The sequence below is a fragment of the Porites lutea genome, chromosome 5, assembly GCF_958299795.1.
Source record: "Porites lutea chromosome 5, jaPorLute2.1, whole genome shotgun sequence".
NCBI classification, from domain to species: Eukaryota; Metazoa; Cnidaria; class Anthozoa; order Scleractinia; family Poritidae; genus Porites; species Porites lutea.
In genome coordinates, this window is record NC_133205.1 from 2,850,440 (window position 1) to 2,865,000 (window position 14,561).

The following is a 14,561-nucleotide window of genomic DNA, read 5'->3' on the forward strand; positions in this document are numbered from 1 at the left end:
TTAATATCAACTCTAGGTATTGCTTTGTAAGTAAAGATCCTAGTTATTTTGTATATTCGGATGCCAGTGCTACCGGAGGTGGAGCAATTATTGACTTTAACAATGATTTTGTGTGCCACAAAATGTGGTCGGAGAACGAGAGAGTTCAAAGTTCAACTTGGAGGGAGTTGTCTGTTATTTAGTTTTCATTGCAATCATTTGCCTCAGTGTTGGAAGGATCACACGTTAAGTGGTTTACTATGGTAGGCGGAATGGTGCAAAATTCAACGAATCAAAATCACTACCAACATCAACAACCAATCTGCAGTTCAACATTTTTTTTCTACATCAACAATAAAATCCGTCCAACTTCAACGATTAATATAATAATCAACCATCGAAATATGCCTAATTCAACAACTAGAAAAAATCAACATCAACAAAAATTCCTCTTTTCTTCAACGACGATTTGCCTCACAACCAACATCGGACATCAACTTCAACATCAAAACACGTTCAACAATTTGGGGACTAACGACTGGCTATGGTCGAGGGAGGTTGGGACCCAGGAATTCTAATCATGGGGCTTGCTGGGAAATAGATGCAACCAAATGCAAAGTATCGGGTGGAACTTCTTTTTTACAGATTTGGAACAGCTAGTCTTAGTTTATGAGCAATTGAAGCCTGGGGTATCAGGTGTTTCTGGAGGAAAGGAGGAAAGATGGAAGCGAAAAAGGGAGAAAGCTGAAGGAGCGAAACGCCTGACACAGATGCTTTTACTGGAGCCTTCCACCCCCACACAGCTTGATTCGATACCATCCAATCAAAATCTCTTCCGGTCATTGGGTTGTCAACTTCAAAAAGCTCACCTAAAATAAATCTCACCTTACTGTCCGGTCGACCTCCGGTGCTTGTGTTGCTACGATTTCCCTTTCTTCTGAAACCTGCAATGAGGAGTTTTCGAATACTTGCAATGGAAAACCTGCCGTTTTTGAGGAGTTATAACATGTTTTAGGAATTGTGCTAGTGTAAGATCGTCAACACTCTGTTTGTAAATAAATGTGTGCCCGGAAAATTGTAAATTGCTTTTGTTTACACAGTTTCAACAGGCGCTCATTCATAAGCAGGTTCCTGAGAGGCTGGCAGCTAAAAAGCTGATGTAGATCAGGCCGAGAATCGTCCGAGGGAAAATCTATTTTTAATACATAGCAACCTCGCTCTAATTTTATTTACAGTATAAACAACACCCGGCTTTTAACGGCAGGATGTTATAAACCAGATCTTAGACATCTGAAGCACTTATATCGTCTTCTTTGTCCCGGTGTTGTGAAATCAATACTCGTAGAAGCCGGGTATATGAGGCTTTTCCATACTCCGAGAACATCTTTCCTTTTAACTACGAGCTTTGAAAACACAATTCTTGCTCGGGTTTTATTTTTATTCCAGGAAAGAACTTGAGAGCACCCTCTACAGCCTTTTTGAATTCGTCTCTGCGTCTCTGTCTGAAAAGTACCACATGAAGCGGGCCAAGAATGTTTTGTCTTTTTACAGTCGGTCGAGATGACGACCCAAAAGAGCTCCTTTGTGCAGTTTGGCCCGCAAAAACATTATTTAATTCAGGTACAGAACTCGAAGCCGCCGAATGAATTAAATTTCTAGTCCTGGATACAAGATTTAGCTCTAACTCCTCTCGGACACATTGCCTGATTCTGTCCTCTTCATCGTGTCTCTATTTCCCAGCATGCCCTGTGATTAGAATTTCTGTGTACCAACCTCCCTCGACCATAGCCAGTCGTTCGTCCCCAAATTGTTGAACGTGTTTTGTTTTTGTTGTTGAAGTCGATGTCCGATGTTGGTTGTGAGGCAAATCTTCGTTGAAGAAAAGAGGAATTTTTGTTGATGTTGATTTTCTCTAGTTGTTGAATTAGGCATATTTCGATGGTTGATTATTATATTAATTGTTGAAGTTGGACGGATTTTATTGTTGATGTAGAAAAAAAATGTTGAACTGCAGATTGGTTGTTGATGTTGGTGGTGATTTTGATTCGTTGAATTTTGCACCATTCCGCCTACCATAGTTTACTGATAGCCAAGCAGCTGCTAAGATTGTTGAAGTGGGCAGCATGAAATTAGGTTTGCATAAGATGGCCCGAAGGTTTTTGATATTTGTATTCGATCGGGGATTCATTTAGAAGTGCAATGGATCCCTCGCACTTCGAATCAGCAAGCTGATTATATAAGTCGTTTAATTGATACTGATGATTGGCAAATTACTGAAGAATTTTTTCTTTTTCTTGATGGCCGGTGGGGCCCGCATAGTGTTGATTGTTTTGCCAATTATTATAATCACAAGCTCCCCAAATATTTTTCGAGGTTTTGGAACCCCAATACTTCGGGTGTTGATTTTTTCTTTCAGTCTCTTCGAGGAGAAAATTGCCTAGTAGTCCCTCCAGTTGGTATCGTCCCACGCGTATTGCATTATTGAAATCTCAGCGGGCCGTTGGTACGCTCGTTGTACCTCTTTGGCCTTCGGCTCATTTTTGGCCTTTAATTACACACAAGTATAGTAGTTATCTTGTGGCTCACAGTATTCATATCGGGAATGAGGTTCTAACCCGCGGAAGAAACCTTAATTCGCTCTTAGGGTCTGATCTTTTCACAGGAAATATTATTGCCTTTAGATTGAAATTTACTGAGTAATTTATTGGACGGTGTGTCCATTAGCCCAATGATTATTTACATTTGGTGGCGCTGGCCAAAGCAATATGTTGTTTATCTATGTGGCACTGGCCTAATTAATAGTCTGTCATTTCATGTGGCGCTGTCTTTAACAGCGTATAGTTGATTCATGTGGCGCTGGCCAAATCAATGGTTTTTGATTTACGGGGCACTGGTCCATTCAATAGTCTATCGTCTTTTGTGGCACTGGCCCCAACAATGATCGATTTTTATACGGCTCCTTTTTGTTATTTTATTATATATGTTTTGTTCTTGTCTTTCCAGGTAATCTTATCAAGTAATTTCTGGAAAGGCTTTCAACAATTTTCTTCAATCAACGTTTATGAGGTTTTAGAAGTTATGTTGAAGTCCAGGGCGGATACAACTACTAAAGCCTACGTTCGCGTTATTAGAAAGTTCTTGGAGTGGTCTAAAAGTAGACATTTCAACATGCAGTTACCTTTTCCCCTTAGTGTTGTTTCTCTATATTTATTTGAAGTTCAGCAGTCTTGCACCTCTAGTTCCTCAGTAATTTTAGCCCATGCTGCCCTTAAATGGTTACATTCTTTTGTCCCTAGTTTGGATCGTAATCCTTTGGATAGTGAATTTTGCAGGAATATTATCGAATCTGCTAAACGCCAGAAATCACAGCCAGTTATGAAAAAGAAGCTTATTACCACAGACATCATAAGAAGTATTTTAGATATTCATAACAAGAAAGATGCTAATTTAAAGAATCTTCGTATAGCTGCGTTATGCTCTTTAGCTTTTGCAGGATTTTTTCGTTACGACGAATTATGCAATATTGTTCCTAAGCATATTGAATTTCACAGCGATTATATAAGAATCTTTGTACCTCGTAGTAAGACAGATGTTTATAGGGAAGGGAAAAATCGTCTTTATTAGTGCATCCAGGTCTAAGTACTGTCCTGTTGATGTTTTACAACGGTATTTAGATTTATCTGGTATTGACTTATGTAGTTCACTCCCTTTATTTAGACAGCTTGTGTTCTAGCTATACCCTAAGAAGTGGAAAGTTTTCTTATACTACTTGTAGAGATATCTTAAGGGATTCCTTAAGTCAGCTGGGCCTCAACCCTAATGATTATAGTCTTCATAGTTTAAGATCCGGTGGTATTATATCTGCGGTACGTAATAGTAGTAACTCGATTCCAGAAAGACTTCTTAAAATACATGGTAGATGGAAATCTGATTCTGCCAAGGATATGTATGTTGAAGAAAGCCTTGAAAACAGGTTACAAGTAACTAAGTATTTAGGTTTGTAATGTATTATCGAGCGTATATTAATTTCTCCATACAGTAGTGTGTAAAAATTTGTAAAAAAAAAACAACAACAACAACTTTGTAATTTCTTTTTTCTGCAGTCCGCTCTGTATTACTAACTATCTATCTTATAATAAACTGTTTTGGATTTGCTTGCGCATCCTACAGAAACCTAAATTATTCTTCAAATTACCCTTAACACTTAATGAATGTCCGCTTTCAAGTTCGTAATTCTGTTTAATTTGATCTACCTGCGCCAAGTCATCTTCATTGCTTTGGTTGAGTTGATTGGCCTGCGGTTGGCTTGTTGTAGGAGATTCCAGGGCAAGAATTGTAGCTAGGGGACTGGTAACTTCCCGGCCAGAACATGGATCTACAGTCCTTGGTCCAGTGTCCAAATTTGCCGCATTTGAAACCGCGAAAGAAGTCGCCAGAAGCGTCTCTACTACCTGAAAGATAAAAGCAATGACGAAACCTGTAGTAAACGGGAGGGGGAGGGTGGGGGGCGTAAACCAGAAAGATGAATAAACTGTATGGAACCGCGAGCGTGAATGGTACTCTCAAGAGACAACGGAGAGTATAAATACTAATAACTGGCCAATCAGGACATCCATGCAAAACAGAATGCTCAATAGTGGGTGCGGCAGGTGTGAAACGAAAACAAGTGCGACTGATTACTTGGAATAACAGCGGAAAATACATTTACGTTCTAATTCGCTTCGCTCAAACGAACGTAAATCATTTTACCCTTAAATTCCCGTAATACAAACAAATCACACGAGAAATATGGTAGGATGCGCAAGCAGATCCAAAACACATATGAATATACAAAGTAAAGAGGAGGCTCTTTTTCTTGCCACCAAAAAGCTGATTATCAGCGCCCAAAGCAATTCTTGGTTTCTTTCCACGATCACTGGAGAGTTGTTCCTTTTGACGTCTCTTGCGGCTCGCCGCTTCTCTTGCCTTGTTAACACGCTTTTCATCTTCGGAGCCGGATGCAAGCTCGTCCGACTCGTACTCGGCTACAACCTGCCAGCCGTCCCTACTTTTATCAGCGATTTTTTATCAGCTTCTGTCGCTTTCGAATACGTTGCCTGCCTTCTTGGGAAAGTTTCTTGATCTGCGACAAATTTGGCTCGATGCTTTCACTTTCAGTTTCAATGCTTTCAAAAATGGCATCTAATTCGGCATTAAGCTCAAATTGTTTCTGGTTACCTTTGAACTTTAGCTGTACAACTTCTTTATCTAGCTTACTCCTTTGTTCGATTTGCTTTCCTTTATCTTCTAACTTTTTCTCAAGAAAATCCTTAAACATGGAAAAGACTTGATCAACGGCTGCTGAGTTGCCTCCACTATCATCTGAAGACGTTTGGCCTACTTCAGCCGGAACGGACGAACCTTCGCTCTCTTTTTGGTCGTTGGGCATCACACGAATAGCTATATGGTATAGTGTACACATACCTTAATACATTGAGTTCTTGAGCGCTTAGCAATCCTCCCGAGTGCATCGATAACTGGAATGAGATGAGTTTTGTCATCTGCGCGCGCTATGGCATGTGCAAATAATTTTTTGCGAAGTCTTTTCGTTTTCAGCGTGCAAAGAAAGTAGTGTCCGATCCCGGGGCTAGTGAATTCTGTTTTTAACTTGCCCGACGGGCAAATGATGAATTTGAGGAATTCGATTAACAGAAGAACTGTGAAATCAGTTCTGCTAGTCAAAACGTTTTTGGGGCTAGTTGAAATGACGTCTGGGCTAGTAAATGCTAGCTTCAGCTTGCCCGAATGGCAAGCTGTAAAAATGATTTTCTTTGCACCCTGGTTTTGGCAAAAAATCGCCCTATGTGAGGGGCGATTCAAGGACAGTCTTGAATTCTGGATTCTAGCCAGGTAATGGATTCCGGAATCCAATCGTTAGTGGGATTCCGAATTCCTTTAGTGTATTCCGGATTCCAAAGCCCAAGATCCTGGATTCCATTAGCCTGTGCCAGGCTCTCAGATAGTATGGTGGGGACGTATTAAAACGAGCAGAGCGAAAATAAGACGTGCGCGACTTGGGAAAGGGGCGGTGGCAGCGGGAAAAATGTCTCTCCCCAGCCCCCGCGCGTTTTTCGCATTTCTTTTTACGCCTTTTTACTGAACGACTTTTCGCCACTATCTTGGAGCCTGGAACGGGCTAGGATTCCATAAGCGAGTTCCTAGGACTCTGGATTCCGGATTCCCTTAAAGGGGCCAAAAAAAAATCCTTTCACTGAATTAATAGTTCATCCGTCTTAAAATGGAGCGTAAAACCCGTTATCTTAAACAAATTCTGTAAACTTTCTCCCAGTAATACGAGTAAAACCTTTGCAATCTATGAGGTAAAAACAATGCTCAAAACAAACAGTTTTACCTACGTTCGCGGCCAGTTGAGCAAATTTGTTGTAACTTTAGAATGCTAATGTTGCTACTTATTTTTTCTAGGTGCAAACTTCGTTCAAAAGTGAAAGCTTACTTCCCTGCGGGAGAGGCATATATGTGGAGTAATTATTAGGTTTACGCAGATTTTGCTTTACTTTTGCTTCTGGTATCCAATCTGGTTGTTTTCCATTTACATGCGTAAACCGGTCGGTGCACATACCATCCTTTGTTTAAAATTTCACAATATCAAGGGAGTTGATCACGTTTATGACCCTTTTGAATGTTCCCTCAGCCTGCGGCTTCCTTCTTTGCATCCTGTTTTTGAATTACTTGTTTTTCTTGCTACGGCTGATAATTAGTCTTTGGGGCTTGTTTTGAAAGGAATGTAAAGAAAAGAACTTGACCTCACTACGTATATAAATAACACAGCAAATACAAAAGGAGGCATGGATGGACAAACTTGAAGAAGATTAAAACGGATTGCAATTGTGGTTTTTGAAAACTTGTTAGCCTAACAGTTTTTCATCATTTTCCTTGTTTGCGACGTATGCTTGGAAGACGTACGGTAACTGAACCCGCGACTAAGAACCTGGATGTTTCCAAGTTAGCCTAAACAGGTTCTTATACAAATGGTAGTTAGCACAAATTGAGCCTATTTAGGTTCTTAAATAGGTTCTTCCTTTCTGAAGAAAAAAAATACAATTAAGCTAAGAGTATTCAGTGGTTCAGCTTATTCCTCATATAAAACCTGCAGACCGTTAGATTGCAGATGGAGTGATACGACACCTTTGTCTCCAAAGAGGATTCTGAATGCTGACATCTTTTATTTTCCCAAGAGTACTGAATTTTTTCATAGATTATAGAAAATAAGAAACTGTTTCAAATTTTAGGCTAAGCAGGTTCTTATATAGAGGGGGCTTAACTGGCAAATTTTAGCCTAACAGGTTCTTAAAATCCAGGTTCTTAGTCGCGGGGTTTTACTCTATTGATTGTTTGGCAAGAAGCTGTAATTGGGTCATTCACTAGTAATTGCTCAAGTTCCACACCGAAAAAGGTCACGTAATTGGCATCATAAACGAAATGAACAGCCAGCCGTGAAAAAAAAACAACCCCTTTGATAATAGTAGATAAAACCGCAAACATTTAAAACCGAACCTAACAACGATATTTGCTTATGAAACTGCATTCCAAAGCGCTCAGGCTTAGCTTGGTTTAGTTCTGGAATTTTTCTCATGCTCTTTGAATTATATTCACACGGTTATGAAAGGGGTTATTGCGTGAAAATACCAAACTAAAATCCGTGAATTACAGTCCTTTCACTTCGAAAATTTTTGTGAAACGCGAATACGGAAGTTTAATCACCGTGATGCCTAATATCTACTTTTTAATGTCCGTGAAACCTGCGTAAGCCCCCCTCCCCCGCCTTTAACCCCCTAGTTAAATCCGACGACCGAAAGATGGTAAACGTTGCAGTGCACTGTTAGACTTTTGTAAGAGAAGGACATGAATGGGGAAAAGTTAAAGTGAACCAGGGCTGTGTTGCTGTGCTGTGTTTTGTTTTCTTAATATTTTTGTCCAAAATGAACGGACAAATGCAGAGTAAGTTGGATAAATAGAATATATTTAATTTCAACGCCCATTTAGCAGAAATTAAAGTTGGTTGTATTAAAGCGCTGTGTTCGTCGTAGTTATCCGATTACTCATTTTCTTCCAACAATGCTTTGGGTAGGAACAACGTTTCAGTTAAGAGGTAGTTTGTTAGCTCTCCTCCGCTATTTGTGCGCTCCACGTTCACAAATGTGTTAGCCTATCATTTTAGCATTAAATTTGACCAACATTTTGTGGAGCGATTTCTACGGTCACGATTGCCTTCAAACTTGCAGACATAAAACTAGAGAGCTCTGAGGCTTATTTGCTGAAGTTAGGGAAAAATCTGTCGTGGGATTTCGAAGTTATTTTCATTTTTTCGTAAAAATGAGGTTTTAAATATATGCCGATATGTCAATTAGAAATTAGGACGGTCAATAGCTTCGTCAAGTGACGAAAATCATAAGTTCCGAGATCTGTGCGCAAGTCAAGTCGAAGTTTATATTGCGTCGGTGATATGAGGAATGGCAGCAACCAACAAGGCTTACAGAAGAGAATTCAACAATGACGAACTCGGTTATGGCAACAATTTAGATTTACAATTGTGCGTTATTCGTCGAGATGACAACAGACAACAGCCAGATGACAACAGACAGCAACAAGCGATGGAAAATATTGTCAACATTGCGACTGGTCGGCGTATGCTATTCGCTGTGATAGCTGTTTTTGCACTGTTCTTCTTGCTAACGGTTGCTACGCTGATTTTGACTATAACACGGATGTCTGTGAAAGATAGAACTGAGGGAGCCTGTAAAGTTAAAGGTGATTTTTAAATAGATCTTTTCTTATACTCTTTTGTCTTTCCCAGCTATATAGACTTTGACCAAACGTAACCACAACTTGTGAGCGCACGTAACCCGGAAGCGTTACGAACTGGTTTTCTGAGACCGCGGCCTCTATTTCTTCCTAGTTTTATAAAAATTTAGAAGAGCATTCTATTATCGAAATGCGGATAAAATTCTACAAATTGATGATCCGATTGATACTTATGAGCTAAAACCCAACCATTGTGGTGGAAGTTTTCAGACTTAGCTCGCTTTTGAAGTTCTTCCTTTGTTTCTGACATGAAGTCGCTCAGTACCCTCAAATAACAGAGCCAGCAGAAGGACTAGCCTGAAATTTATCCGATTGCTTCGAGTCGTTTTCTCCTCTCAACAACGTCTCAATCGACCGGCCGTTAAGGCCGTCTAGTGACGTCATTAGGGAACTTAAGATAGAGACGTTTTCGGGGCGACGGCAACTTCAACCGGACGTGACATCATCATTTGTTAGATATTGCGCATGCTCGTTCTCACCACCTTGCCGTCGTGGTCCCGTCGGCGACTTGAAACTGGTCTGTTTGGCGTTGTGGCGAAAACGTGAGTATTTAACTTTCATTTCAATCAGGTTTGTTGCGTTTAGCAACCAAAATTTTGCAGATTATCGTTCTTAAATTGTCCTTGTTTTCTTTGAGGGACATTTCAAGCTCGATTTCCAAGCTCTGTTATCTAAACTTACATCTTTGAATGTTTCTATGTTTTCATGCCACAGGGTCAAGATCCAACTTGGCAAACAGCCAACCGTAAGTGAGCTTGACATGGACAAAATTGTCCAACGAGCTAAAGAAAAGTATCCAGACAAAAAATATGAACTCCGATATTTTGTGTGTTTTTAGTTCGCTCTTTTCGTTAGAATATCGTATCAATGAAACGCATTGAAAATTATGTAGAATAGTAGGTAATACCCTGTACTAACGTGGGAATACAGCCTGTACTGAAATACTAGTAAAGTTGTTGCCGTTGTTGTTGTTCTTGCATGCAAGTATTTCTCGGGAATTATTTCAATACCAAACTAAGTATACGGTTCCTTGGTAGCATTTTAATGTTCCTATAATTTGCAAGGCTTCGGCAAGCCTGTGGAGATGGTTTTTTTTTTCAACACGAAATTCTGCCTTGCGCTCAGCTGCATCCCGTATGTTTTTTAGCGTGAACGGATCGTAACTGTCCCGAGCAGGGCGGATAAAGGTTGGGCGGTGAAACGAGCGCTCCGCTCTTCATTTAATGTGTGATGCGGAGTAGGACTGGCACGAGCGCTCTTTCCGCGCTTCCGGTGCGCTGAAGGCCGGCGAAATTTTCCTTTTTGCAAACCGGAAATCCTATTTTATTTCTGTAATTTCAGGCTACAATGTTAGACAGATAAATTCGTTTCATAACAATATCAATAAACAGTTTCATATGTTTGTGTCTGTACGTCTATAAGTCAAACTTGTTGGTCGTATAATGCCAAAATTTGAGTTTAATTTGAAAGTGTTGAATACCTCCTCCTTCCATTAAATATCACCTAATCGTCTTTCGCCGTTTCGTTTGCAAAAGCATAACACTTCTTAACCTCAATTTTTACATATGTTAAAGGGGGATAAATATTGTATAACATAACAAAAAATTAGATTGATATATATTGATATAGTGGCGTTATATGTCTTCAAACTTTGCTTCTCGGGTGCAACGCACCAAGGCGATTCGCGCAATGCGTTGCAAATCCGGCAACCGCATGTAAACAAAATTTATTGAGGTCAGTTGTAAGGTTTTTTCTCCGTTTTTCTCTCTAAAAGAAAACAAGGTAAACGGTAAAAACTGAGAAGAAACTAATTTTGAAGTTTCGAAGAAACAGAAAGACGTATGAGATGTTTTTTTTCAAAATTAAAAAGAGGGATGATGGTGATTGAAATTAGCATAATTTCACCTTGCACGAGCTGCACACATTTATAAAATACACGTCATCTAGTTATGAAACACGATCTGCTGTCTTTTAGTTTTGCCATGGATGACATGGATGAGATTTTCCTTCGTATTTTAGACAGTACTTAGTTGTTTTTGTTTCGGAATAACAACGACATTGGCGAGTAGCAGAACGAAAATATAATTCAGTGGTAGAGTCATGGAAGTAATAAAAGAAACCCTTTGAAAGAGATGTTTGTCTACTCCAACTAAACCTCCCGCAAAAAATAGCAACATTTGCCTCTCGGAGACAGCGTACCAGCACAAAGGAACGAGGAAGAAGTGCAAGAAAACAAATCAAGCCGCTAAATTCAGTGACAGCGGCAGTGTCTTATGTACAAACCACATCGCAAGCCCTGACCGAAGTCGAAAACAAGCGACTTTTCTAAGCATAGTCCCAGTCCATTGCATCACTCCTTTTTGCTCGGACGCGTTCGTTTCACCGCCCAACCTTTATTCTCTATTTTCCAATTGCCCATAATACACTCTGTTTGCCCCCCAAATTCTGCATAAACCATTGTTTTTAAATGCTCCTGGGAGTATTGCATTTTCCCAAGAGCATTTTAAGACAATAAGTTATGCAAAATTTGGGGGGCAAACAGAGTGTATTATGGGCAATTGGAAAATAGTCAATCCGCCCTGGTCCCGAGGAAAATCGGGATTTTTGGACTCATAATTTTCCCACAAAACGAGAAACTCTTCATCCGATACATGTTGTCTGCGTAGCAAATATTTATTCTCTTAATTCTTTATGTGAAGCCATATTTTCCTCTTCGGTATTCTTCTAATTAAAGGCGCCGTCCTTCTGAGTTCACTGCGATCTTAATGTTCTATTTTTGACGGGAAGCGGTGGCTGCCTCAGTTCCAGGCTTTCTCTGCCAGTCCGGTCGCCGTCGCCCCGAAAACGTCTCCATCTTAAGTTCCCTATTCACTACCCGAAAACCGGGTAGTGATTTTGATTGGTTGATTGTTTGAACATTCGCATAATTATGTATAATTATGAAAAATTTTAGCGGGATTGTCGCTTTATATTCAGCGGATCGCATCCCTGGCATTCTTTCGTTTAGTTCAAACGTTTCGATAAGCTTAATCTTTATCTTAAACAGCAAAATTGCCCTTGTCTTTGAAACTGAAATGCTAAATTGAACTGCGAATGAAGAATCATTGCGTAGAGTCGGTAGGTTTTTCATTTAGAGCCGCTTTGTGGTTTCGGCGGCCGGTGATTTTGCTGACGCGAAGTTTTCTGAGATCAATGTTATAATTCGACCTTCTTGCTATTTTTACCGTCAAGTGTAATGATTCTGTTACCTTTTCTTTCTTGTCTCCTTGTGTTTTTTTGTTCGTTAAGGACCAAATAGCTTCCTTTCAACTAAAGCAAATCATTGTGTTTTCGAACTAAGTGTTCCGTCTGTGTTTATTTCATTTCGTGATTGCGACTGAGTTTGATTATAGAATTTAGTACAACCGCTTCAGAGTTGTACTGCCTGCAGTTGATAGTTTGAACGTTAAACGTGAATTACAATCAAAAAAAATAAAGCAGTTCTGTACCATGCAGACATTTCCAAACGATATTTCTCGGTTTGCCACTTGAAAATCGTGTTTTACTTTTTGCATGAATTAAACATGAAAGGTCAAGGAGTAGTGACGTCACTGGACGGCATTAACGGCCGGTCGATTCAGACGTTACTGAGGGAGTAATAACGACTCGAAGTAATCGGATGAAATTCAGGCTACAGAAGGACGCGGCGGGTGGCTTCTAGGATACTTCCTTATCTCACACTTTTGACCTAAATTTGAGCAGTGTTTCACATGCATCTCCGGCCAAAAAGTGCATCAGACCCGGTTCAAGTTTTCCATTGCTGGTTGAAAAATTCAGCTCGCTCTGATTAAAACTGAGTAAAGTGTTAATTTGTTTCTAATGGAAAACACAGGTGACGAAGGCGGCTGTCTTGCAGCTGAGATAAAAGAACGCCTGATTGATCTAAAAGAAGAAATCAGAGCTAATAAAGTAAACCAAACTGAAGGAATTTTTTATGTAAAACAACAGCTGGCGGAGCTAACGGAAGAAATCAGGACTATGAAATTGAAGCAAACTGAAGAACGGGTGTTTGGTGGAGGTAGGTGCTTTAAAGTTAGTCCGTCAATCAGTCTGTGGCATCCATATTGTAATGTGCGCAATAGAAGTAATAAATTATTATTATTATTATTATTATTATTATTATTATTAATATTATTTTTATTGTAATACATCTGTCTGAATTTATTACAAGGTACCAACAGAAACTTCAAGTTCGTTTTAACAATTTGACCCTTGAAGTGAATAAAAAGCAGTTGAAAGTTGCTAGCTAGGGCTTAAAAAGGACAAATAAATCGCTGGAAACACACGAAAAGTCGCTCTTGGTTAAAGCGACAGATTTGTAATGAATGAACAACATTCAAAAGCACAGAAATTATGACCTGTCAGTCTCGCAAACTATATGAGGCTCATGGCGAGATACCCGACTAAAACAGAGCTAAAATTTAGCTTTCTTGAGCCCAGAATTGGTTGTGTAAGACAAAATCACTTCACAAAACACTCACGAGGCGCTTTTACGCTTGAACACAATATTCTTTTAACACGTACGAGCACCACGACATACCTGAAATCTGTCTGTCAACAACTTCAGGGAATAACACAATTAACCACGTTCGCGGCACTGATAAACAATTCGCGCCAGTCCCTTGCAACGCGAGTATAAGTAAGAGCTCCGCATCTCATTTCAGCCCAGTTCGTGTAAGCTGAATCCATTCGCTCTGTTAACCCATTCTTGTTTTATTAAGATGGCTGACAAACCGGTTCCACCCCGGCCAATGTTACACAAGCTCCAGCTCTGCTTCAAACGGCCCAATCGCGAATACAGTGCGGATGACTGACTTCCCCTCGCCTATGTTTCGCTGGCGCTATACTCCCAGTTTGTTTCCTGCCCTTCCCTTGGCTCCCGTAAGGTTTTTACACGTTAATGTTTTGCTTTTGTTTTATCCAGTAGCGGTGTTCGTACTTTGCCTCGCTATCTGCGGTTTGGGCAGTGTTTCCCTCAGCCCCCCGTAAAGTTTTAGTGCTTTCCCTTCGGCTCCCGTAGTTTGTTGCATGCTTTCGTTGTTTAATAGCCATCTATGTTTTGCGTTTTTTGCCTCACAAACACCGGCTTTGTGCAGTGTTATTCCCTCGGTTCCCATAAAGTTTGTTGCACGCTTGTGTTTAATTTTGCTTTATCCAGTAATTTTTGTTTTGCGTGCTTTGCCTCACAAACATCGGGTTTGTGCAGTGCTTTTCCTTCGGCTCCCGTAAAGTCAGTTACACGCTTTTGTTACGCTTTAGTCAGAACTTTGTTTTGCGTGTTTTGCCTCACAAACACCGGGTTTGTGCAGTGCTATTCCCTCGGCCCCGTAAAGTTTGTTGCATGCTTGTGTTTACTGTTTTGCTTTATTCAGTAATTTTTCGCTTTGCGTCAGTGTTTTGCCTCACAAACATCGTGTTTGTGCAATGCTCTCCCTTCGGCTCCCGTAGTAGCTCGTAGTTTGTTGCACGCTTTTGTTGTTAGTAATTTATGTTTCGTGCTCTTTGCCTCACCAACTTCGGGCATGTGCAGTGCTTTTCCCTTCGGCTCCCCTCAAGTTTACACCCTTTTGTTTTTCTTTGTTTAATCAGCTTGCTTTTGTTATGCGTGCTTTGCCCAACAAGCTCCGGTTTGTTCAGTGATTTTTTCCCGGCTCCCCTCGAATTTGCACGCTTAATTTTTT

General features: G+C 40.2%; 2 protein-coding genes across 2 annotated transcripts in view; one reads left to right on the top strand and one right to left on the bottom strand.

Annotated features, from left to right (window-relative positions):
• Positions 1 to 4,109: 4,109 nt before the first annotated feature.
• LOC140936830 (uncharacterized) lies at positions 4,110 to 5,407 on the bottom strand. Its single transcript, XM_073386329.1, has 3 exons — positions 5,109 to 5,407; positions 4,839 to 4,983; positions 4,110 to 4,430 (listed from the first exon to the last, which is right to left on the bottom strand). The coding sequence occupies exons 1-3, from the start codon at positions 5,405 to 5,407 to the stop codon at positions 4,110 to 4,112; spliced, it is 765 nt and encodes a 254-aa protein (XP_073242430.1).
• A 3,082-nt stretch (positions 5,408 to 8,489) lies between these two features.
• LOC140936832 (microfibril-associated glycoprotein 4-like) overlaps positions 8,490 to 14,561 on the top strand; it is an 11,453-nt gene continuing 5,381 nt past the window's right edge. The window contains exons 1-2 of the mRNA XM_073386330.1: positions 8,490 to 8,787; positions 12,713 to 12,898. Of these exons, the coding sequence (XP_073242431.1) occupies positions 8,490 to 8,787; positions 12,713 to 12,898 (484 nt within the window). The remainder of the gene's footprint in view (positions 8,788 to 12,712; positions 12,899 to 14,561) is intronic.

What these genes read in the sequence shown, in the direction of transcription:
- LOC140936830 (XM_073386329.1), bottom strand. Translation starts at nt 5,407, where the DNA reads ATGCCCAACGACCAAAAAGAGAGCGAAGGTTCGTCCGTTCCGGCTGAA. An exon ending in GAAAGCATCGAGCCAAATTT is followed by an intron (nt 4,984 to 5,108) that starts GTCGCAGATCAA and finishes GAGTCGGACGAG; the next exon opens with CTTGCATCCGGCTCCGAAGA. An exon ending in TGATAATCAGCTTTTTGGTG is followed by an intron (nt 4,431 to 4,838) that starts GCAAGAAAAAGA and finishes TTTATCTTTCAG; the next exon opens with GTAGTAGAGACGCTTCTGGC.